General features: G+C 45.3%; 1 protein-coding gene across 1 annotated transcript in view; it reads right to left on the bottom strand.

Moving 5' to 3' along the window:
- The window catches only part of NLE1 (notchless homolog 1), a 203,986-nt gene that overhangs the window by 119,513 nt on the left and 57,882 nt on the right, over window positions 1-26,591 (bottom strand). The window contains exon 7 of the mRNA XM_085647121.1: window positions 862-1,054. Coding sequence (XP_085503247.1) covers window positions 862-1,054 — 193 coding nt within the window. The remainder of the gene's footprint in view (window positions 1-861; window positions 1,055-26,591) is intronic.

Raw genomic sequence — 26,591 nt, 5'->3', positions numbered from 1 at the left:
GAGGGAGGAGGGAGGAGGGAGGAGGGAGGAGGGAGGAGGGGAGAGGAGAGAGGTGAGGGGAGAGGTGAGGGGAGAGGGAGATAAGAGAGGTGAGGGGAGAGAGAAAGAAAAAGTGGAGAAAAGACCATGATCTAAAAAGAACAAGATATGGAAAAACAGAAAAAGAGCAAACGAGAACCAAAAACAATAAAAAGTGTAAAGAAGAAAACATGATTGGTACAGGGCATGTAGACGACAGTGCTTAGATACCTGCAGGTTTAAAAGCTCCATAAATTCACAAACAATAGTAAGAAAGCAAAAAAAAGAGCTCGAGGAGAAAACAAGAGAGATGTTTAACTGGACAAATAGCTCATATTCATTCAGGACGTTGAAGTTTTGAGCCCATCATGAACAAACCACTCAGAAGATTGCCAGATTTAGGTGCAGGATTATAATCCAACCAACATTTTAGCATATTTCAATATGTTCTAAAACAAAAACATCTAGACACATCTATGGACATGCAAAGCAAGCATCACTTAATTAGCAGGGAGGTGGACAGTCTACTCAGAATATTTTCACACTCTTCTTTCCAAGAACACCAATGATAAGCTGCTCTCTTTCGTAAACGGGGAAGTGGTACCGAAGGTTGTCTTTAATTGTAAACTTTTCCTTGATTATAATTCTAATCTCAAACTCAGCTTAAAAATGAAAGACAACAGACTTGAGGGGAAATCATGGTAAAATGTTGGACCATTCTCATGGCATCAGATAAATTATCTTCCTACTTATTTTCTTTAGGATGCTGCTGTGTGTTACTACCACGTTCACCAAAAATCGCCCTGCCCAAATTCAAGTTATTTTCAATATCTATATACTTACATCTTGGGCTCGCCAAACCTTGATCGTCCGGTCCTGGGATGAGGAGTATATGAGGCCGTCACCCCCCCATTTCACACCAGTTACACACTGCGTGTGGCTTGTAAGAATCTTATCGCATTGCCCTGAGAAGGCATCCCAAATCCGCAGGCTGCAGTCTTTCGAAGCACTGACCAGATAGCGACACTCAGGATTTCTAGAAAAAAAAATGGGGTAAAAACTAAATATAGATATCTACCAAACAGAGCTGCAGTCCTTCTTAACTGCCCGTCTGAGCAGAGGACTCACACAATTTATTCTCTGCCAACAATTTTTTACCTGGGTTTTCGGGGCTAGTTTAGCCAAGTCTACAGAGATAATAGAGTCTGTAGCTAGATCTTAACATTTTAATGGCCCGACTAAATAGCAGTTCAAAAATGTCAAACAAAAAAACCACACAGCTCACAAAATGGTAGAAGCTTCTAGACAGTCTCCAGAGTGACTTTTTGTTTTGTTTTTTAAGAAGAACAAAAGCAAACGTGGAGGTGCAGAGTGACCACCTTAAAGGGTCCAGTATACCACAGACATACCGAGTTGAAAAGATGGCTGGGCTTTTTACAAGCAATGCCCTTTTCACTGTTCCAAGAGCATGAAAAAGGATAGATGTGTACTTTCCCAAAGGACATGAAGATCTGCCGGCTCATTCCTGCACTGCTCCAGACATGTCCTCTGTTTCCCTGCACCCCCATCTTCTGTCTCCTTCAATCACTGCTTTTGTGCAGCGCTAACTCACTTGCTTCATGCAAACTCATCTCACACAACCTCATTACATCCATGTTGGGTTTCCCTTCCTCTTCATTACAAGCTTGTTTGTTCTCAATCAGTGCACTGCTGCAATGACCTCCTACTCAACAAGCTCCCTAGATCTGGCTTTCACACCAATGCCTCCGTCCTCTCATGTCAGAAATAGTCTACCTCTTTTGGCTGTTTTAGCTTCGTTGTTCCTTTCCTTAAATCTGCCCACCCCGACCCCACCATTCACTGCAGCTTTGCACATCTGCATTTCTTTGGCTAGTTCACACCCCTACATGATTGCAGCTACTCCTTGATGAATGCTTACATTGAACTGAGATATCAAGTCAAGCATTAGTGGAGCTTTAATGAGAAATAAACTAAATGCTACCACAAACATTGCCAAACTGTGCCCGCGCTGCAATGTAATATAATAGAAAAGCCACTGTTTTTGAAAGAGGTTCCTCTGTTGCAGTGGAAAATGTCCGGGCAGATGACAACCAAATATTGTACCAGTAGACTCCTCAAACACACCTCAAACAATGCATCCAGGAAGCTCTGCCAAAAACCTGAACATTATGGATGTACTTGGGCACTTTCCGCTAGCATGGAGTTGTACTGCAAACCTGAATAATTAATGCATACACACTGTATTACCATTTGCACATCATTCTCTAAAGGTGAAAACCAAATATGGTGCCTTTACGAATTTAGAGCCATAAGGCACCATCACAGAATTGTGATAAATCTGATGGAACCGGTTTATTTACAGGTAAAAACTTCCAATTTTATAAGATGCACAAGTTGATGAACTGTCTAAATATGGTTCCAAAATCAGTCTTTCATCATGAGAATGTAAACAGAATGTTACTACTAAGAATTTAGAAGGCCACCAGAGATTGTTCCAAACCTGTTGATCCTTGTGAAAAATCATTATTTCGGTCTTGTCTGCATTAAGTTTTACATAGTTTCCATTCAGAAACATTGTTACTGGAGACTGCTTTCAGGAAATCGGGATAATAGTAGACCTGACTGAACAAATCAGTAATTCGTAAAGCAACAATGTGACTGCTGCTCTGCCTAACTGGAGTGTAAAGCAAGCATTGGCATAGCCACTAGGTCTAGTCTTTGGGAGATAAGTGTTTTGCCAGTGCTATTGGGTTTGCCAATGTATTTAAGCTATGCTGTAGAGCAGTGTGGCTGCTGTGCAGCATGTTGAAAAGTTACCTTATATATATATATAACCAAGTAAACATTACGTACAAATGAACGACCCTTTAAAAAAAGTGAACATATACAATGTCTTCCAGTTTGTCTATCCGGGTGCTTAGGTAATGCTGTGCTGATGCTCAGGTGATGTTGAGTTATAATGACATGGTGCAGAGGTGGTGGTGTGCTTGTGCGGAGGTTGTGCTCAGTGATGCAGAGTCGGTGCTGTGCTAGTGCTGCGCTAATGCTGAAGTGGAGCTGCGCTGATGCTGTGATTGGGCTGCGCTGATGCTGAGTTGGTGCTTTGCTGGTGCATTGATGCGGAGGTGGTGCTGTGCTAACACAGAGGTGGTGCTGTGGTGATGTTGAGTGATGCTGAGGAGATTCTGCGCTGGTTCTGATGTGGTGCTGAGTGATGCTGTAGAGGTGCTGAGTGATGCTGTGCTGGTGCTACGCGGATGCAGAGGTGGCGGTGCTGCACTAATGCAGAGGTAGGGCTGCAGTGGTAGTGAGGTGGTGCAGCACTCGTGCTGAGGTGGTGCTGCACTGGTGCTCAGATCATGCAGAGTTAAACTGAAGTAGTGCTAAGGTGGTGGTGTGCTTGTGCGGAGGTGGTGCTGAGGTGCTGTTCAATGATAATGAGGTGGTGCTGAGGGATGCTTTGGTAATGCTGTGATGGTGCAGAGGGATGCTAAGGTGGTGCTCTGGTGGTGTTGAGTGATGCTGAGGAGATGCTGGTGCTGAGATAGTGGTGCTGCACTAATGTTGAGATTGTGCTGTGTTAGTAGTCAGGTGGTGCTGCACTGGTATTGTGCTAGTGCTGAGGTGGTGCTGCACTGGTGCTGAATAATTTTGAGGTGGTGTGCTGATGGTCGCGGTAGTGCTCAGGTGCTGCTGAGTGACGCTCAGGCGGCGCTGCCGTGGTGCTGCGCTGATGCGGACATGGTGCTGAGGTAGTCCTGCACTAATACATTGGTGTTGCGGTGATGCTGAGTGATACAGAGGTGGTACTGTGCTGGAGTGGTGCTGCGCTGGGACCGAGTGAAGCCGAGGTGGTGCTGTGTTTGTGGTGGTGCTCAGGTGCTGCTGAGTGAAGCTCATGTGGTGCTGCGATGGTGCTGCTGTACTGATGAGTGACGCTGACTGGTGCTGTAGAGATGCTGGGGAGGTGCTACGATAGTGTTGCACTGATGCGGAGATGGTGCTGTGTTGATGATGTGGTGCTATAATGGTGCTGTATTGGTGCTAAGTGATGCTGAGCTGGTGGTGCTGTGTCTATGAAATTTAATTTCAGAAATTCGGCCTGCTTACAGTGTCTGAAACTCTCTGAAGAGGATAAAGTGCAACACGTTGGCAGTCAAAACAATTAAATAAACATACATAGAAATCAGCTTAAAACACAACATCACCATCATTAATTTATAATAAATACAAATTTACAGCTTAAAATAACTTCGGGGGAGCGGAGTAAAGAGAAAGAGCTGCAACAAAAAAGGCTTTTTAACACTTAGAAAAAAAGAGAAGTTCCTCGTTTAAAGTCAACAGCACTATAACATTCTGTGTGGTGCAACTGTAAGAGTATTGAACAACAGCCTATGAAAACCAATAAAAATTTGGACTGTTGAGATCTGGCTGCATTGATTTGTCTATCATGAAGTGTATGCAGAACACGGAGATGGCTGCAAAGGTTAGTCTACCTCAGCTCTAAAGTTCTGTTCATCTCCCAGAAAACTGATTTATGAGCGAGTTAATAAACAGCAAGAAACTTAGCCCGTTGGCAGCAGCTATGAGTGGAGGAGGGGACAGACATCTGACCCAAACCTGTGGTGGCTTCAGATCTTTGATCCCAGGCATGTATCACCCGATAATATTAAAATCTATGAGTGAATTGGTGCGGATGGGGGAGAAGGGGGGGGAGGGGAGGCAAACAATAGCAGGAAGAGGGCAGTAACATGAGGAACTGGGGAATACGGACAACGGGAGGGAGGGGGGTCAAGAAGGCAAGACAACAGGCGGCAGGGCGGGGGAAGTGGGATGAAGAACACATGGACAACGGAATGGGAGGGCGGGATTGTAAAGAAGGCACCAAAGCACATCGTGCCTGCATTAAGAGAAACCGGATAAAGAAAATAGTGCTCAGTCAAAATAACACGTACAGTGTAACAACCGAAGTGAAGGGGCCAGTCACCATGGGAGGTGACAAATGAAGAGGAGGCAGTACTAAGGAGGAACTAACAAGCCTATTTACGAATCAGAAGCCGGCATTTAGGCCCGACAAGGTCACAAGCCAATGGCAAATATGGGCGGAGAGAGGACGGGGCTTCTATTCCCTACTCCACTACAGCAGATCGTCACAGCAGCGTATGCGTGCTGGCTCAGGCTAGACCTAAAAAGGAGCGCAAGGAACCAAAGAGAAATAAACAAACGAACAATCATAAAAGTAACTGGGCCAGGTGGCAGCAACAAGCAGCGCCCACGGGAAGGAGGGACAAACGTGAGCAAATAGCCACAGAAAGGCAAGGAATTTTAACAAGCATTTGTAATATACTCATTGCCTGACCAAGGGGTAAACACCAGGCTACCAGGACAGGTTTCTTTACAGTAGAGTAGCTGTACTATTGAAATATCAATACAGGGCAGGTTTATGGAGCTCCATGGGTGATGCTATACTAGGTGTTGCTCTCCTTTTGGAATGAAGAAAGGCTGAAACCAGCCTAGATTAATGAACTTCACACGCAAATTGCTGCATCAATAACATTACACACTCCGCTTTTGACACCTTAAAAATGGGAAACAAACACAAGTGGTACTTTCGTTGCTTAATTATCTCTGTACTTTGGTTAACATCAGCTACTCGCCAGCTTTGTTTTTTTTATTCTTGTGCAGTACACACTTTGATTTACCTGCCACAGGGAGACCAAGCATAATTACAGTCCTTCATTCTCCATGTGTTCCCCGGGTGTTCAGGTATAACATATGCAAAGCATGTCCAAAACATGGAGGGATCCATCAGTTGTTGAATCTTAGGCCTTCCCCACTGCTCCACTGGAACAGGTTAAATGTGTGCCGGTGAAATTTGCTGATGCTTCGATATATTTTCACAGCACTCGCACTTTGTGGGAGTTTTGCGTCCACAGTAGCACCCTGGAGGGGCTGAGGTAGGTCCCTCGTGATAGTTCTAGGAGTACCCTGACACAAATGCTTCACTTAAAAGTCAGTCTGACCTCCTTCCTACCAAGTCCCGTTCGTCCTGGCTTGGAGCTAGCTGGAGCCTAACTCTGATGGCACAGGTCTGAAAACCAGAGAGGGCCCACAAGCTGCCAGTGTGGGCAATGCCAATGCCGATAGACCCCTAAAGTGTGTGCATAGGCCTCCAGCTAGCAATGCATGGTCCATAAACCGTGCAGACCTGTGGCCTAATATCATACCCTGATGTTATCCAAATCTCCAGTTTCCAGAGATGGTCGTCACGTACCTACTTTTTGACTACAGGGTAACCTTTGATTAACTTAGAACGTTACAGTACCTCAGAATTCCAGATAGATGGGCAACACAATTAGCAACTGAACTAGGAGAACACCACCACCGAAGCAGGCTTCAAGGGGGGAGGGCGGTCTATATTGACCACACCATATGATAGCCAAGGAGGCAGAAATCCAGTCTTGTGCAGACGTGGGAGAACCAGGCCCAGGGGACCGAAAAGCAAGAAGCAATACACACATGCCCACTGTGAACTAGGCCGCACCACAGGAAGCAGACATTAAGATGTTCTGGATGACAGACTTGCAGTCCTCAGATGGGCATCCAGCATCTGACACGTTCTCCAAATCAATTTAGGGAGAACCTATAGTGCTCACAGTGCATGGGTATGACCAAGAATCCAATATCGGTCATGATGTGGCAAGAAAATGTGGGACCCTGCCATTCCTGACCTGGATGAAGCAAGGCATGGTGGGCACTCCCATATCCAACCCTAATGCAGCAGAGCATGGCTATGTCCAAATAAGATGGCACTGAGCACCGTGGAGCCTGGAACAAAGACGTAGGACATGGTGGGGGCCATGCCTTTTTCTAACCCTAGGAAGCAGGTCACAACTATCTTCATCCTAGACCACATAAGCCATATAGTGGGGCCAGACCCCTATGAAGCAACGCATTGTGGGGGTCCATAACTGACGCGTGGAAATAAACACTGACAATGAACAACAAAACAACGTTTTAGGGGGTGAGGCAAAACTGGTATTTTTCAGAATATTTGTAATTCTTTGGATAAATGAAAGCTTTGCCTAGAGTGGGTGTTGTCAGAAATACAAATGCAACAGTACAAACAGACTTTAGCAGGCAGGACCTAGTCTGGGCACAAGCTGGCTTTCGAGAAATTGTAATTTAAGGGACATTTTAAAGACTGCGCTTCTGCTCGACAAGCTATCACAGCTCAGTGTGTTTGAGCACCTGCTCCACAGGTCTGTACTCTTATATGAATAAAAGTGAAAGCTTCTTTAGTTGTTTTTTTAAATTCCGTTTCTAATGGTCTACCAGTTTTAGCCACGATGGAGCATTGAAAATAGGCCACATTCACACAGCATTTTATGGGTTTTGGAGAGGGACAACAGAGAGAGGCACAACTTCTACAACGTGACCAGACTGTTCAAAAGGCTTTTACTTGGCACAACTTTCAATCCAGAGTTCTCAATGAAAGAGGAGACGCAGGCGTTTCCCATCAGTGCCAGAGGAGCGTGCAGTGCAATGTAGTGTAAATGGTGGGAACACCAACAGAATCAACCTTGTCCCTGTTCTCAAATACTCGCACTGCACTGACGGACAAATCTGCACAAGAAATCATCCATTTGAATGACAAAAGACCAATTAACACAAATGGTGTCAGAAAGTGCACCTATATCCCCCCACAGCCACAGAGATCATATACAAGTACAAGACATTCACAGAAGGTAATTACTATAAACAGAATGCAATACACTTGGTCAGGTTAAGTACAAGCCATGCTACTATAAAAAAAAAGCACAGCGCCCGCAAATAAAATTAAAGCGCAGCGCTTTGAAGCTGCAAATAAAATTAAAGCGCAGTGCTTGTAAAATCTGTGCCATACTATTTACATTTGAGCATTTTTAAGTCGAGCGGCAATGGTGAAAAAAAGCGCCGTGCCAGGTACGTGCGTGGCGGCCACTGAAGCAGGAGCCATGTTAAAAAAAAATACATTGTCTCAGATGCTTGAAAAGCATGTTGTGCCTGCAGTAAGAGTAACTCATAGAAGAAAATCACACTGAAGAAAATACAAGACTAAATAACACCTTCAGTGTAACAACCGAAGTAAAGGGGCCAGTAGCCATTGGAGGTTACAAATGAAGAGAGGATGGTACTAAAGAGGGACAAACAAACGGATAACTGAATCAGAAGTAACATTTACTAAAGACAAACACAGAAGCCAATGACAAATATGGTCAGAGACTGGGCGGGGCTTCTCTTCCATACTCTACTACAGCAGATTGCCAGAGCAGCGAATGCGCGCTGGCTCAGGCTCGAGCAAAAAACGCACACACAAGAACAAATGGCATGCGAGGGGCGTGCTACAAGCCACTCAGATAAGATACATCAGGTCTCCACAGCGAGACCTAAAAAGGAGAAGGATTATTAGCCAATCCAATGTACAACCTGAAATCAAGTCTGACATTTCCTGTAGCATAATGGGAGTAAAATCAGTAAAGTTGTAGGCCGCACCTAAGGATGCAGTGGTTTCCTCTTCACCTTAAGGGATATATTTAGCTTTAGAAATAAGGAAATCTGAATGCAACTACTTTTGTCACAAAAAAACGTAGCTAACTTATTCTATATTTCTTGTGAATAGGGGATGCCAATGATCCAGAGCTTTAGGGTGCGTTATTAATATGGCTTCGGCGAAAATCTCTGGATGAGTTTTTGCAACCTCAATCTTCCTACTGTAATATCTCGCTGTAGATCATGCTGTTTTGGAGTTTTTCCTTATTTGCTGTACAATATGGCTTTTTATCATGGGCCCTAAAGGTTCTACTCCATTTCCTTTAAAGTTGACGGCATTGTCTTTTTAGGGGTCTTATTTCCTGGTTCAACAATGGGGGAATTCCGGTTGCGAGAAGAAGTGGGCTTTTTTCTTAGAGGGGCTAAGAGTATTAAGAGTGGAGGTAACCTCGTAGAAATTAGTGATGAGGTACGATCTGATGCTTTGATTAAATGCCAGGATTTAGGTTCAAAGAGGTAGCTGTTGTTGTGGACTTTAACATCAACAGAGGAACTAGTAAAATGCACTGCAAAGAGATCTGTCCAAATTAAAGGGAAGGGGAATCCACCAGGTAGTTCTCATGTTTGGAAAAAATGAGGTCCAAAATGTGCCTTGGAGAATGCAGAGATTGTGAAACTGTTTGATTGAGACATTACAGAACCTTAAGAAATTGTTGTGCCAAGTTATCGGATGTGTCATCCACATAACAACTGAAATCCCCCAAAATATAACAGCAGCTTTCATAACGTCTTCTTGTGGTGGGACTCACCTGAATGGCTTGATGACCTGGAGTGCGACTTGGATCTCGGACACTTTGACTGTTCAAGGAACCTTCCTCTCGACCAGGATCTGGATCGTCGTGGTGTCGCAAACGGAGCCATCAGGTGCTCGAGGGATTGCTCCATTAATGTTGTTGGGTGCATGGCACAGCAACTGGAGCCGGCTTTGGGTCATGGCAACGCTCAAGGCACCAGAGGCATACAAGGTGCGGGTCCCTCACGTACATCGAGCGGTGACAGTCACCATAGGGCTTGGAGCCTGCCTTCTTTGATAGCATTCCTGCCAGACCCGGAGGAAAAAACCTCCAAAAACTTTGACAAAATGTTAAAAAAAAATTGTCAAAAAGTGGCTAAGAGGTAGCTCTTCACGGATCTGCACCTTGATTGGCACACTCCCCAAGATGCTCCGAGTCGGAAGGTCAGAGTACCAGACTCAGGGAGCCCAGTCTGGTGCTATGACCTCCTTCAGACCTCAGGGACCCAGAAGCAAACACTGGAAGCTGTAAAGTAGACCAGAGTCCCAATGAAGGCAAAACGCATCTCCCAGGCAACCCAGAGGAAAAATCTCTAGAGTCAAAAAGGCTTGACAATAAGCATTCTTGCGAGTAGTGAAAGGAATATGCTACTTACCAGTATGCATCTGTTCTTGGCATGTAGAGCTGCAGAGTTGTACACTTAGCATAGATCGCCATCTGGTGTTGGGCCCGGATGTTTGCAGTTTGTTTTTCTTCTTGGACAGTCTTTGGAAGTCACGAGTTTGGTGACTCCTCCTTCGGTCCGTACTGCGCATGGGCTTCGGCTCCATCCTCAGATTGTTTTTCGCCAACAGGGAAATGATGGAGCGTAGTAATAACAGTGAGAAACCCATGTGTTGTATCTAAATAAGATGTACTGGAACGGATACAGGTAGCCGGGGAGGCGGGTACAACTCTGCAGCTCTACATGCCAAGAACAGATGCATACTGGTAAGTAGCATATTCCGTTCGAGGCATATGAGCTGCAGATTGTACACTTAGCATAGATTATATAGCAGTACCCTACCTTAGCGGCGACCACCGGTATCCGTTGCAGCTGTTTGAAAAAGTGTCTTTAGTACAGCCTGGCCCACCCTAGCTTGCTGCTTGGAATGCACATCTACACAGTAGTGTTTTGTGAAGGTGTGCGGTGTAGACCATGTGGCTGCCTTGCAGATGTCATCTAAGGGTATATTCCCTAGAAAAGCCATAGAAGCCCCTAACTTTCTTGTAGAGTGGGCTTTAGGAGGAACAGATAATGTTCTCTTTGCCTTCTGATAGCAAATTTGTATGCATTTTACAATCCACCTAGCTATCCCTGATTTCGAAATGGGGTTGCCTTTATGTGGTGGAGAGAAGGAAACGAACAATTGTTTAGTCTTCCTGAAGGGTTGCGTTCTTTGTATGTAGTATAGCAACGCCCTTTTCACATCAAGTGTGTGTAAGGCCCTTTCCGCAACAGATTGGGGTTGCGAAAAGAAGACAGGTAATTCCACTGATTGATTGAGGTGGAAGGGGGAAATGACTTTGGGCAGAAACTTCGGATTTGTGCGAAGTATGACCTTGCTGTGATGCATTTGTATGTAGGGTTCCTGTATGGTGAACGCTTGTATTTCACCAACCCTTCTAAGGGAAGTGATAGCTACAAGGAAAGCTGTTTTCCAGGTGAGAAACTGTAGCTCACATTTGTGCATTGGTTCGAAGGGCGGACCCATTAGTCGTGTAAGAACTAAATTTAGATTCCATACAGGGGAAGGTGGCGCCCTGGGAGGAATTACTCGTTTAAGGCCTTCCATGAAGGCTTTAATAGCGGGCACTCTGAAGAGTGATAAATGCTGTCTGTTTTGTAGATAAGCAGCGATCGCTGCTAGGTGTAGGCGTATGGATGAATATGCCAGGTTACACCTGTGAAGATGGAGCAGATAGCATATGATGTGCTGTATGGATGCATCTAGAGGGTTGATTGTATTATTACGGCAGTAAATTACAAATCTTTTCCACTTTGCGGCATAGCATGCTCTAGTGGTAGGACGTCTGGCTTCCATGATGATGTTCATGCAATCAGGGGGAAGGTTAAGGTATCCGAATTCTAAGATTTCAGGAGCCAGATCGCCAGGTTGAGCTGAGCTGGGTCCGGGTGCCTGATTTCTCCATGGTTCTGGGTTAGGAGGCATGGGGATAGGTGCAGTTTTTGATGTGGTACCACTGATAGTTGTAGTAGCGTGGTGTACCACGGCTGCCTGGCCCACGTGGGAGCTACCAGAATGAGTGTGAGGGAGTGCTGTTGTAGCTTCCTGACCACTAATGGAATTAGTGGGAGAGGTGGAAAGGCGTATGCAAATCTGCCTGACCAGTTCATCCATATCGCATTGCCCTTGGACAATGGGTGTGGGTATCTGGCGGCGAAGCTTGGGCATTTTTTGTTTTCGTGGGTGGCGAAGAGGTCTATCTGAGGATGCCCCCACTGTTGGAAGAATGGGTGAAGAACTTGTGGATGCAGTTCCCATTCGTGTAGTTGTTGCGTTTGTCTGCTGAGCAGATCTGCCATGGTGTTTTGTACGCCTGGAACGTGCTGTGCCAGGAGAAAGATGTTTTGGGGAATTGCCCATCTCCATATGCTCTGGGCTAAGCGGGAGAGCTGGGGAGAGTGTGTCCCCCCCTGTTTTTGTATATAATACATCGCAGTCATGTTGTCTGTGCGAATGAGGACTGCTTTGCCCGAAATCTGTTTTTGAAAAGATTTTAGGGCTAGAAAGATCGCCAAGAGCTCCAGATGGTTGATGTGGAGCGATTTTTGCTGTGGCGTCCATAGACCTTGCATGGTGAGGTGTAGGAGGTGCGCTCCCCAGCCGGAGAGCGATGCGTCCGCTGTTAGAATCACCTGAGGAACCGGGTCCAGGAACGGCCGCCCTTTGGAAAGGTTTGTGGTGTTCCACCACTGCAGAGAGTGATGTGTGCGGCCGTCCACCAACACCAGATCCGTCAGCTGACCCTGGGCCTGGTTCCACTGTTGTGCTAGGCACTCTTGAAGTGGACGCATGTGGAGTCTTGCATGGGGCACTATGAAGATGCAAGACGCCATCATTCCTATGAGCTTCATAAACACTCTTGCTGGAAGAGAGTGTTGAGGAAGGAATGTTTTGCGTAAGGCTTGAATGCTTGTGATTCTGGCTGAGTTTGGATAGGCAATACCCTTGGAGGTGTCTATAGTGGCCCCGAGATATTGCTTTGTGTGAGATGGTATGAGGTGGGACTTTTGGTAGTTCACCGTGAAGCCTAGCTGGTGGAGCAGTTGGATGGTGCTGTTCGTATGTTGCACACATTGGTCGTAGGACGCGGCTTTTATCAGCCAGTCGTCTAGATAAGGGAAGACGTGAATATGTTGACGTCTGAGGTGTGCTGCTACTACTGCTAGGCATTTGGTAAATACCCGTGGTGCGGTGGTGACCCCGAAGGGGAGAACCGTGAATTGGTAATGTTGCCCGTCCACCACGAACCTGAGGTATTTCCTGTGAGAGGGGTGTATTGGAATGTGAAAGTATGCGTCTTTCAGATCCAAGGTTGTGAGAAAGTCTCCCTGGCAGAGGAGTGGGAGGACTTGCTGTAGGGTGACCATGTGAAAATGGTCTGAATGTATGTAGGCATTTAGAGGCCGGAGGTCGAGAATGGGTCTGAGGGTCCCGTCTTTCTTTGGTATTAAGAAATATAGGGAGTAGACCCCTAGATTTTGTTGATTGACGGGGACCTGCTCTATAGCGTGTTTTTGGAGGAGTGAGAGTACCTCTTGTTTGAGCAGTGTGGAATGTTCTTGAGACATTGGACGGTGCCTTGGTGGGATATTGGGTGGGGTAGATGTTAGTTCGAGACAGTACCCTGACCGAATGATTTGGGTCACCCATTTGTCCGATGTTATGGACTCCCATGATTGGATAAAGTCTTGTAGTCTGCCCCCGACCGGAGTGGGATGGTCTGGGGGGAGCGGAGGGGAGTCATTGTGCGGGTGGGGTGGCAGAACGGGTGTTGTTGGTTTTGCCCGTGCCCTTATTGTTGTTGCCTCTGTAACCGCCCCTTCGATTGCCCTTTGAAAAGGTATTTTGAGGAGGGGACTTGTAGGAGGTAGAGGCGTTATCGGTGGAGGAGCCTCTGCCTGTGCCACGAAAGGACGAGCGTCGAAAGGAACGTTTAGAGGCTTGTGTTTGGAGTGCCCCCATAGACTTTGCTGTGTCTGTGTCCTTTTTCATCTTTTCCAACGCTTCGTCTACCTTTGGCCCAAAGAGAGTTTGCTGGTCAAAGGGGTGATTGAGTATGGACGCCTGGACTTCAGGCTTGAACCCTGAGATCCTGAGCCAGGCATGGAGACGAAGCAGGACACTTGTATTTATGGCTCTAGAAGCAGTGTTGGCTGCATCGAGGGCACACTTAATGGAGGTGTTTGTAATTAGTTTACCCTCCTGTATCAGGTCATGAGCCTTGCGCTTGTGTTTTTCTGGAAGGTGCTGCATAAGAGCCTCTAGTTCGTCATAGTGTGCTCTGTCATATCGCGCAAGCAGTGCTTGTGTGTTTGCAATGCGCCACATGTTTGCAGCTTGGGAGGCGGTGCGTTTACCAGACGCGTCCAGAAGTTTAGATTCCTTGTCTGGCGGTGGGGCTTCTCCTGAGGATTGGGAGTTAGCCCGCTTTCTAGCTGTGGAGACAACTAGGGAATCTAGGGGAGCAGGGCCCTTAATGTATGCAGGGTCTGTGGGTGCCGCTTTGTACTTCTTTTCTATTCTAGGGTTCAGTACTCTGGCCCTGACAGGGTCTTTGAACACCTCTGTAGCGTGCTTGGTGACACCCTTAAGCATGGGTAAAATAGAAGTGGATTTGTCTTGTATGTCAAATGTATCCAGTAGGAAGTCTTCTTCCACTGGTTCACTGTGCATGTTCACCCCATGGTAGTGTGCTGCTCTCTGCACTAAATGATGAAACCCTAAGGAGTCCTCTGGAGGAGACGGCCTGGATGGGTATAGGTCGTCCTGAGGTATATCTGGTATATCAGGGTTATTGTAATCCTCCCATGGGTCTGGGGTCCCTGGTGGAGTGGGATCCATTGGGGCGTCCGCCGGGTAATTGTCCGGGTCCCCGTCATCCGGATCTGGGGATGGGGCCGGATCGTAGTGAGGTGGAGGTGGCGGAGACCTGGGAGGGGGAGGGGGTGGAGGTGGTGGAGGAGGTAGGGGAGGCGGTAGTGGGGAGGGCACTCTGAGGGGAGAAGTAGCAGAGTCCTTCCTTTTGGGTGGAGGAGGAGGAGCCGGAGTATCAAGGCGTCTTTTCTTGGTAATTAAAGTCAAAAGCCCAGTCTTTGGATCTTTGGAGAGAGTCTTTTGTAGAGGGTCTGGTGTAAACAGAGCCAATGGTGCCGGATCGTCTGTCGGCACCGGTGATTTCGGAACCGAGGGTTTCGATGGTTTGTGTGCGCCATGCTTTTTTGAGGTCTCCGGGTGTTTCGGCGTCGAATGAGGTTTCGGCGCCGGGGCGTCGGTGCCGACAGATTTGTGTTTGTGTTTGGTCGGCACCGAGTGTCCAGGCTTCGGCACCGGTGGCTTCGGAGTCGAGCTGGATATTGCTTTCTTCGGTGCCGGATGCTGTTTTTCGGCACCGGGCGTCGGCTGGCTCGATCCCGAGCTGCCGTGAGACTTTGGAGGCTTCGACACCGGGCCCGTAGGTGGGGTGATAGAAGCTTTGGTTTTGGTTTTGCCCAGGCCGGCAGGCGAGGGAGTAACCTGAGTCTCTTTGGTTTTCGGCGCGGAGGTGGGAGGGGGTATAGTACTCACGGCCCGCTGCGCCGGTGTAACGTCCTCCACGTCGGAGTCGTCGGCCTCGGAAGCGCTGACGATGTCTTCCTCCTGATCGGTGTGTGTTTGCCCCAAAGCTTCGGCGTCGTCTCCGAAGATGTCCGGTGGAGCTGCAGAGGATGAGTGCGCCATGGTGCGTCGAGCTCTTCGATCTCGGATGGTCTTCTTCGATCGAAAAGACTTGCAGGCGGGGCAGTCTCTAGCCTCGTGTTCTGGAGAGAGGCAAAGGTTACACACCTGATGGAGGTCGGTGTGGGGAAATTTAGACCCCCATTTTGGGCACTTTTTGAACGGAGTCCTTTCCATCGGCCGGGACCGGAGTCGAGGAGGGCCCGAAGGCCGGTGCCGATGTACGGGATGGAGAAAGTGCCGCTTCGAGAGATGAAGATGATGATGAAGAAACTCGAAGAAACGAGGATTTTCCGTCGAGGCTGGAACCGTAGAAGTTCGAAGCCGGAGCACGAAGTATCACATCCGAGCCCGATGGCGGAAAAAAACAATCTGAGGATGGAGCCGAAGCCCATGCGCAGTACGGACCGAAGGAGGAGTCACCAAACTCGTGACTTCCAAAGACTGTCCAAGAAGAAAAACAAACTGCAAACATCCGGGCCCAACACCAGATGGCGATCTATGCTAAGTGTACAATCTGCAGCTCATATGCCTCGAACATATCTATTCAAGGCAAGCTCCACTGGGTGAATAAGCCTTAGATAATATCTGGATGCAGGCGAGACTAGTGGTCGGCTACATGATATCTGCTGAGCTCATTCACACTAGCATTTAGGGATCTGCCAGAAGACTGACTGACAGGCCCCTAATGGACCAGCCAGCACCACGATCTCAGCACCTCCTTTGCACAACACAACACCCACTACCCCACACTTCCGAGTTTGCAGCAGTAAAACATGGCAGTAACATATGGTTGCCCTTGATAGGAGGCAGAAAGATGTTCAGAGCGAGTCGGATGGCATGCAGCTCCACAAGACTGATGTGGTGCATCTGATCCATCGCAGACCAGAAGTATCTAATCGTCCCATCATCAAGATGGCCTGCAGGCCCAGATGTGGCGCATCTGTTACCACCTTGAGCTCTAGATGAGGCAATGAGAGCAGCCTGCTGCCTCAAGTTTAGATGGTATCCTTCATCCACACTGAAGGTCCTAGGCCACCCTCGTTCGAAACTCTAGATTGTCAGAGAGGCACCCCAGTGCTGAGCCCGTTGAAGGCAGAGGTTCCACTGCAGGGCCCTCATGTGCCAACAGGCATGAGGCTCCAGCTGGATACACACAGCCAGAAAAACAAGGAAGCATCAGAACAGCCCGAGCTGGATATCCTGAATATCTGGGACTCACTGTAGTGGTGGAAAACTTTGAATGCTACCATGTGCGGAATGTCTAATAGAACGGGAATCCTCTGCATTGGCCAAAAGTGGGTTTTTGTCTAGTTGATGGATGTCCCCAGGGAAGACAGACACGTGTTGCAATGTAAAAATAAGTTATTAAGCGCAAACTAATGCTCAAAAATAGCTTCTAGGAACTAGGACTTCAAAACCAGGAACAGGGCAATCAAAGGAAGCTCAATAGTTGAGACAGATTTGAACCAGGTCTTAAGATCCTTCAAAAATCTTTAATGATTGGACATAGCCCTCCATGGCAATGGGAGTTCGTTTCAAAGTTTAGCTCCCAACACATTATCTAAATTACCCCTTTTTAAATGACAGACAAAACCTAGGCGGGTGTAAAAAATGTACATTGGTAGATCTCAAAGTGAATACATTTTGAGGAGTTTCTGTAAGCTAGCAGGTCCTGAGTTGTCGCTGTATGCCTAAGTGATAGGACCTTAAATATATTTATTTTTTCATTCTGCAGCCAATGGAGTTCTTGAAGCTTGGAAGAGGTGGAATTAACAAAACATAAGCAAGAATCTTTCTGTAGAGTCCTGCACAATTTGTATAAGCGTATTAGATAGGCAGGGAGGCCCATTTAAATCAAGTTAGAATAATCTAATCTGGAAGTTACCAGGGCAAGCACTACAGTTTTACTAACTGTCAAAGGCAGAAACCCTACAACCTTTCTCAAAGTTTTAATGATGTCAAAGCAGGACGCTAAGACATCATTTATTTGCCGTTTAAAGGATAGCTGGTTACCAAATTTACCCTGAGAGTTCTGACAACGTCGGTTGGTATAGGTGGAGATAATGATTTTTGGCAAGGGTCAACAGGTGTAGAATCTCTGGTGGCCTACTAAATTGTTATTTCTGTCTTATCTGCATTAACTTTTACATAGTTTTTATTCATCCATAAAAAGACCTTCATTAGGAAGTCTTTAAACTTATCCTGAAAAGCATCAAGTTCATTGGAGAATGAAGCCATTACCTGGGTATCGTCCACGTAAGAGAGGACTTCAAATCAACAGTTACCGATTAAAGGAGGATCATATACATGTTAAATAGTGACGGACTCAATGATGACCTCCTATGGCACCTCCCAGTTTTGTTGAGTCGGATTTGCAGTATAAGGTGGAAGAGGAATATCCTGATAACTAGTAGTAAGGTAGTTGGTTAACCACACCAGGTCAGAACCCTTAATCTCAAACTCTCTCAACCTTTGCATCAATGTTGGGTGCAATATGGTGTCAAAGACTGCCAATAAGTCCAAAAGGATGACGGCAAGTGTACCATCATTATTTGGCAATTTAAGATGTTCAGCAGGTGTTCAGAAACTGACAGAAGAGTAGACTCAGTGATGTGGGTTGTACAAATCAGCCAATATAGGATTCTGTTTAAGGTGTTCGATAACTGGTGGTCGATATATTTTCAGGATTTTTGCTAGATCGGTTACTAATGAACCGGTCTATAGTCAGCAAACCTGATCGAAGAATTTGGTCATTTGCAAACCCACGGTGTGACTGCTGCACTTCCTAACTGGAGTCTAGAGGGCGGAAAGGGATTATCTGACTACCCCAATTTACAACTTGAAAGCAGGTCTTACATTTCCTGTAGCGTAATGGGAATAAAATCAGAAAGGTTGAAGCTGCACTTAAGATGCAGCGGTTTCCTCTTCAGTTTAAAAGATAGTCTCAACTTTAGAAATCTGTATGCAACTACTTTTGTCACAGAAAAGTTAGAGAACTTATTGTATATTTCTATGTTGGTGAGGGATGCCATGATCCAGGGCTTAAGAGTGTGTCATTGATTTGGCTTCTGTAAGAATCTCCTTGGATGAGTTTTAGCAGCTTCAATCTTATTTCCGTAGTAGCTTGCTTTATACCATGCTATTTTTGTGACATTCTTTATTTGCTGTATAATATGCCTTTTAATCATGATCCTCAAAGGTTCTCCTCCATTCCCTTTCAAGCTGACGGCATTGTCATTTTAGGGATCGCAATTCCTGGTTAAACAATGGGGGCATTACGGTTGTGAGAAGAAGTGAGATTCTTTCTTACAGGGGATGGAGTAGTAAGAGTGTAGGTAATCCATTAGAAATTAGTGAGGAGGTAAGTTCTGATGCTTTAATTAAGTGTCACAATCTAGTTTCAGAGTGGTAGTTGTTAATGTTGACTTTAACCTCAAGGGAGTAAATAGTGAAAAGCATTGCAAAGAGATCTGTCCAAATTGAAGGGATGGGGGTTCCACAGTGTAGGTTCTTATGTTTAAAAAAACACGGTCTAAAATGTGCCCTGCAGAATGCATAGACTGTGTAACTGTTTGCTTGAGACATGACAAATTCCTTTGTTGTGCCCTGTTATCGGATACGTCATCCAGATGACAAATTAAATCCCTCACAATCATAAAATTAGCCGCTTTATTAATCCAAGGTGACAGTACATCCACTACTTTAGTCGAAAATGCCATAAAGTAGCCTGGTACCCTGTAAATTAAGGAGTCCGAGATCGTTTAGTTAGGACTAAGGTAGAATGAGAAGGTCTATGGTGGTAATATTGCAAATAAATGTTTCCTGAAAAAAATGAAGACAATACCATCCCCATTTTTAGGTCTTGCCTGACCCAGCACATGCGCTGGTCTGGCGAGACTTTTTGTGAGGGCTCAAAAAAAGCTACCATGGCCAGCCTAGAGCTACAGTGCATGTGCGCGGGCGCGCGCTTAGGAGCAGAGGCTGGCAAACCTCGTCATGCTCATTAAGCGCCCGCGATCACTTTCGCGGCGCCCCTTTGATGTTCTCGTTCAAAGAACATCAAACATCAAAGAACATGTTGTGTTAATGCTTTGCTGCGCCCGTTTGACTTACAATGTGCTTTCTCTTTCCACAAACTCAATGTTTGTGTTCCTTTATTTTGAGATGCTTTTAGTATTACGGTTTTGTGACTTAAAGAACATTAAGGAAATGTTACTGTGAAACTGGACAACGTTCCCAGTGTTTATTTCTGATCGCAGCGGCTGCTTCATGTCCGTTGCACCATTCAGGGAGTCCTTTCGTTGGCGCTTTCATGAGGACATGATGAGGAAGCTGGAAACTTTTGGCACATTCTCTTTAAAAGCACAGCATGTTGGCGACTTGTTAATCGATTAGACCTATGTAGCGCTTTAGATCTCAAAGCGCTATGGTGGGTGCAGCAGTTACAACTCAGGAAATATGGGGTGCAACTCACAAGGAGGGGGCAGGTTTGAGTGCACATTGGCTGCAATCTAACTCTTAAGATGATGGGCTGTGTGTATCCATTATCAGCACTAAGTCTTCGCTAAGTGATCTTGTTTGTTTTGTTGTTGTGTTAATGCTTTGCTGCGCCCGTTTGACTTACAACGTGCTTTCTCTTTCCACAAACTCGATGTTTGTGTTCCTTTATTTTGAGATGCTTTTAGTATTACTGTCACACACGCAGCCACACACAACCACACACACAACCACACACACAACCACACACACAACCACACCCAACATCAATCATACACACCCACACACACCACACACACAACCACACACACACACACACACAACCACACCAAGCATTGGCATAGCCAATAGGTCTCGCCTTTGGGACCTTATAAGTGTGTAGCCACGCAACAGTTGATGTGGTTGCACCAAGGATATTGTGCTGCATAACTAAATACTTAGAAGGTCCCAAAAGCGAGACCTATTGGCTATGCCAATGCTTGTTGTCAGTGTAATCAAGATGGGAATTAGAATATCCCTCTCAAATGGCCACAGCAATATCCGGTAAAGCACACAAAAAGGGATGGATGGAATGCTTGAATTAATCTCAGTCACTTATAATTACTCGGGTCGCATCCCAATCTATTGTTATTTTGCACACTACACCACCTCAGTTTGGACCCAGCCATATGCAATTCTGGCTCGACCTTGCTCCAATGGAAACAGTCCAGATGGAACTGCCAGTACAGGTCTTCCCTGAACCGTTAAACAAGCCACCCAAGACCAGTGTCACCCTTGCTAGGGCTCATCATCTAGGTATATTTTGGTTCCAGTGACACAGTGTGGTGGGTCCAAACTGAGGTGACATGGTGTGCAAAATAAGGGTGAATTGGGATGCAGCCCAAGTAATAACCAGTGGCTTAGACTGATTCAAGAATTCCATCCGTCACTTTTTATATACTTTAGTCAGCAACACCGAAGGCTGCGCAGTTCTTAAACCAGGTTTCCGTCAGAAGAAATTGTGTCAGGTTCTAGATTATATATAACAATAAACATGCATATTGGCGTTTTAGGAGTGATCCAACATTAAATACAATTGAAGAGGACATACTTTCTTCGGCCAAGTTGCCTTAGCACTGCTAGCAAAATAGTAATTGTAGGCAAGATAGCGGTACTTACTAATACGGCTAAGGCAAAGAAGCTCCTCTCTCGAACACTGCAGATTTCTGCTAGCATTGAAGGCAGGGGGGTGCGGTTCAGGCATGGACAGGTGACCTTCGAGATGGGTGTCCGCAGGTAGTCAGTGACTTACTGTGACCAGACTGTCTTTGATAGCCAGACGTCAATTTATGAGAATTCATGTACCTTGACCTGCCAAGATGGGCCACGACCAACACCATCACCTTTAAATACTCATGAGTATGAATTGAGGTCAAAGGGCAGGATGGGGAACTCAAAATAATCTTTTCCCACAAAGTGGAGAAAAGGACTGTGGGACTGCAGAATGGGTGAAATAAAGGACAGGTCCTGCGATGTCAGGGACACCATCCACTGTGCAGAATCCATAGCAGAGTGGACCTGGTTTACAGTGATATACTGAACTTATCCTTCTGCAGAAATGAGAAGCCTCGCCCCTCCTTGGATAGTCTGAGTGAAGTATTTCAAAACTTTTAAGGTAGGGCGCTTCTCCGTTAGGCATGGGCATAGGGGAGGCATTTGGATTCACTTAGCTTGTTCAAGGCTGAACTATGAGGCTTTGTGGCGTGGGGTGCTGAATCAAAAAGGCCACATCACCAAGAGCAGGACTATCGCCTCTAGTGATAGGGCATCTTACAAGCAGAGATGAACATGGTTTCAACCACACCCCCATCAGGGTTGCAAGATTTCTGTAAGCATAATTGATTTAGTTTCTACAGCTGACAACCACAGTTTCAACACCTATGCAGCTCTACTGACCACCACCACAAAGAAGGTATTTTTCTGTGTGCAGGGCATCAACGAGGAGAACAGCTCCCTCTCTGGTCAAGGCATGATGGCCATTAGCACTCTGAAGGCATAAACAGAGGCCTACAGCACTATAGTGAGGTGGTAACAAGTTGTTAGCCTCCGCTCAGTCATGTGTAATATTCCGAAGGCCCTGAATTCCTTCGCATTCTAAACTGAACAAGACATCAAGGTGCTGAAAATATTGGTATCAGAGCAAACAAACTGCTGGAGAATCCTCTTAAAGCATGATCTGTGCCCTAGTGATTTTGTAACAAGCCACTTCATAAGATCTGGTTCAACTCTGCTCTGGATCAGAGATTGCACCCAGATTCGGAACCAGCACCTCTGGAGGAGTGGCCAGCGCTGAAACAGCAAAGTAGTAGAGGTACAGCCAGGTGCCCGCAGGGGGGCAGGCAAAGGACTAACAGGGTCAGTTGACAGGAGAAGCCCATTACACTCATGAGTCCTGAAGGCACTCTAAGAGGACCCATGATCACACACACAAAAAAAAAAAAAAAAAAAAAACACTGCAGCTTGCCTCCATGAAGTTCATTGCCTGCTGTGGGGTGAAGATGGCTCGCAAAACTTGGGGCATATCAGCTGGGGAATAGGATTAGTCAAGAGTCAAGAACATGGCATGAAGTCAATGCTGAATGCGCGATATCGCTCTAGAGAGATGGGAAGAAAACTGCTGTCAAGACTTCTTGCGCTTGAGCCGAGATATGGTCCTTTGAGTACATTGTACTCTGGACTTGTCCTGACCTGGGGACAGACACTTGGAGCAGGAATGTGCCCGGATATCAGAGGTGCATGCAGCCTTTTTTCTTGTGCCTGGCGACATACAACTTAATTAAATAGAATTTAAAAAATACACAAATTATACTAAAACGAGGGGGCAAATAGAAACAGTTTGTTCTGCCACCAGACTCACACAGCCTCTCAGATGCCTCCTGGAGTTGTAGTGGTTTCTCCCATTCCACTCTTTTCATTAAGGCATGTATCTTTCTGCTAAGTGGGCATCATGGACTACTTCTGACTGAGTGACTACTTCCATTATGTACCGAGGACACGCTGCACAGCAGGTAATTAAATCCCTGGAAATCACTTTTTATCTATGTACTTTATGGTACAGCCTTTTGGCAGCAACATCAAAAGAGATGATGTGAAAACAAACATTTGTATATTTTGTTTGAGAAGTCATGGTGTAGGTTTTTCTCAAAAAGGAAACAAAACAAGTATTGGCAAAGCGAATAGATCTCGCCAATGTGACAGACAATGAGGGATGGGTAAGCATCAGAGACGAGGGAGGGAGAGATGGGTCAGCAAACAGGGGACGATGCGAGTGAGAGGGGCAGGTGACAAAGTTCAACAAAGGGGAAGAGAAGTACATGAGGGCGACAACTCGAAAACATCTGCAGTCTTATGGAGTGCACAACACAAAACAAAAAAGTAGTGCTTGAAAACCAAGCAATAGAACCTGAGATGCCACTCAATCAAAGCAACAGGAAAGAGGCAATATGCTATGAGAGGTACAATTAAAAGATTGAGGAGCTGGGTCACGAATAAGAAACAAGCAAACAAAAGTGACAAGGAAAGCAGACTAATAGGAAGTAATAGGCGGGCTCCAACTCCCTCTGTTATTGGTAAGCCATAATATGGCTTGCAACAGACCACACATACGTGGTCTAGCAGGCACTAACTAAAAATGAAAAAAATGTGTTCCTGTCCCAAGTGATTAGAAGTGGAACCTTTACAATGTAAAAAATAAATAATAAATAAATAAAATGAAATTCTGGGTGTTGCTCATTAAAAATAAAAAGCACCAAGTAACAAGAGATTGTTAATTATCTTGCCACATTTTAACCAGCAATAAAATGTGGGATGCCAAAAGGGCTTGTAAAGTTCGATAAGAGTGTGCTCATTTCTTAAATAGGGGATTCTAAATATGTATTTTATTTGCAGATTTATAGCACGAACATGACGCAGTGGCTATCAGAACCCTTTACATATGAACTGTCTAATTACATAAGCAATTCGGTTCTGTTACATTACATTTTGTTCAGAACAGGGATTAACTTACAATCAGGATGACATTTCTTTTAAAGCAGTTATGTACATTTTTCAACGCTTATTCATGCCAATCCAAAGGGAACAACCTCTTTAGTACATTACAGGGCAGAAAGTGTGTGGATTGCACATATAGTCTGCCACTATGCTAGGCGAAAAAACCTATCACTGCGATACTGCAACCAGTATCAAACAAGACTCTGACCAAAACACATCATCAAATATTAAACAAGGGTTTATCTTTTTGTCCCACAGCAAGTTGGGACTTGGTACAGACTCAAGTGGACCTATACAAATTTACTCGGAGGTTAAAATTACATTCTTTTTTCTCAGATGGAACCCAAACAACGAGACAAGAAGGTCACCCCACCATCACAAGTCAACTTTCAGCTAAAGATCTGGAAGACATCAATTTATTGACACACTTGTCCATGGATGTTCCCACGGATGGCCTGGAATCACTAATAACAACGGCAGAGGAACTGGATATAGACATCTTCTACTGCAAAAATACAACGCTCTAAAGCAAATCACAATTTACGCCAATTTTACCAGTTGGCAACACAATAGACACTTTCTTCTCTGCAGTAAATAAAAATCTGGCAATTGAACATCAAAAATATCTGTCTAAACCAAAATACTTTCCACAAAACATGACACGGAAAGAAAGGCAAGTACTGCTGGAACTTAAAAATTACCCCTCGATAATTATCAAGGAAGCAGACAAAGGAGGTAACGTTGTCCTCCTTGACACAACTGACTACCTTCAAGAAGCTGAACGCCAATTGGGGGACTCTGCCTGCTACACCAAACTTACCACAAATCCAATTAAAGAAATACAACACAAACTGGCTTCCTTACTTAACAAATGGTATGAAAATGGCTTGCTCACACTAGCAGAAAAACAACTCCTATTCATCGAGACTCCAGTTGCTCCAACTCTATACCTCCTGCCAAAAGTCCACAAACCGGGTACACCTCCGAAAGGAAGACCAATTATTGCTGGAATTGATTCTATATGCTCCAGGATAGGAGCATATATTGATGAGGAACTTCAGCCGTTCATGAGTCTTCCCTCCTTCATCCGAGATACCAAGGATGTATTACAGAAGCTTAACAACATCACATGGCAATCAGACTACCTTCTCTCAACTATTGATGTTGTTAGTCTATACACGTCTATTCGACACCCTGATGGTATAGCAGCTGTAAGAAAATGCTTACAAGGGAGATCTGTCCATTTCACGGCAAGGAACAACATGATCTTGGAATTTCTGGAGTTCTGTTTATACAACAACTACTTCCTCTTCAATGGAACCTACTACCTACAGACACAAGGTACAGCGATGGGGGCCAAATTTGCTCCCCCATATGCCTGTATTTTTATGGGAGAAGTGGAACGCCATTGGATCTGGAATGACAACAAAACCAACTTCTCTGAAAACATAGTAATGTGGGGCAGATACATAGACGATATGCTCTTAATATGGCAAGGATCTGAGAAATGTTTACTCAATTTCATCAAAACCCTGACACCCAATCAATGGGATAATCAACGTAACATATACCATATCCAAAAGAGAAATAGAGTTCTTGGATTTGAAAATCTACGTTGAAGATAACACCTTACAAACACAGATCCACAGAAAGACCACTGCTGCAAATTCGATTCTACACGCGTCCAGTAGCCATCCCCAGCATACCATCAGGAATATACCATCAGGAGAGTTTCGCAGGGCTAGAATAAACTGCAGCTCAGACCAAGGCTATGAAGTCAAATCAAGAGAGATCACATCAAGACTGACTCAACGTGGATATAATATGTGTTCCCTCAGAGATACCCAACTACAAGTTTCCCACCTGGACCGCAATAATCTTCTGCGAAATAGGAAAAAGAATGAGAAGGAATCTATTATACGGTTTCTTACCCCTTTCACCAATGGCCATTACTACATACGTAAAGTTTTGAAAAAACACTGGAATCTACTGACACTCAATCCAACAGTAAGATCTGTAGTAAAAGACCAACCTCAACTGAGCTTCAAGAGAAGCAAAAATCTACGTGATTCGCTATGTCCATCATACTTTCAGCCCAAACAAAAAATTGCATCTTTTTTACAGAAACCAATTGGCTTTCATACTTGTTCCAACTGCTCGATATGCAAATTGGGCCAATCAAAAATACAGAACATGAAGATAAATGGTCGTAATTTCCAGATCAAAGACTATCAATTGTGAAAGCAAAAATGTGATTTATCTCATCACATGTCCATGCGGCAAACACTATATAGGGAGCACTATTCGTCCACTGAAACTACGAATACAGGTGCACTACCGAAACATCTACAAAACAGATGACAGACAACCCTTAGTTGAACACTTCAATATGTACCATGAACATAATCGTAATTTCGCTTTCTGTGGCCTAGAAAAAATTAAACAACATGACAGAGGTGGAAATTTGGAACAACGTCTACGTCAGAAGGAAAGTGCCTACATAATCCGATATGGTACCGTAGAGTCTGGCCTCAACAAAGACCAGGAATGGCATCATTGGCTATAAGACTCTTTAACTCACCAATGAACATTCTGCTTCATATGAGTGGCCATGAAATGAATCAGTAATCAACTATACCCTAATGATTCAGCAGGGATTTAAGGAACTACCATATAATACTGTTGTATCAAAGAC

Source organism: Triturus cristatus, chromosome 3_2 (genome assembly GCF_964204655.1).
Source record: "Triturus cristatus chromosome 3_2, aTriCri1.1, whole genome shotgun sequence".
In the NCBI taxonomy this organism is placed as follows: Eukaryota; Metazoa; Chordata; class Amphibia; order Caudata; family Salamandridae; genus Triturus; species Triturus cristatus.
The sequence above is the reverse complement of the archived record's forward strand: the minus strand, read 5'-3'. Positions and strand labels throughout refer to the sequence as shown.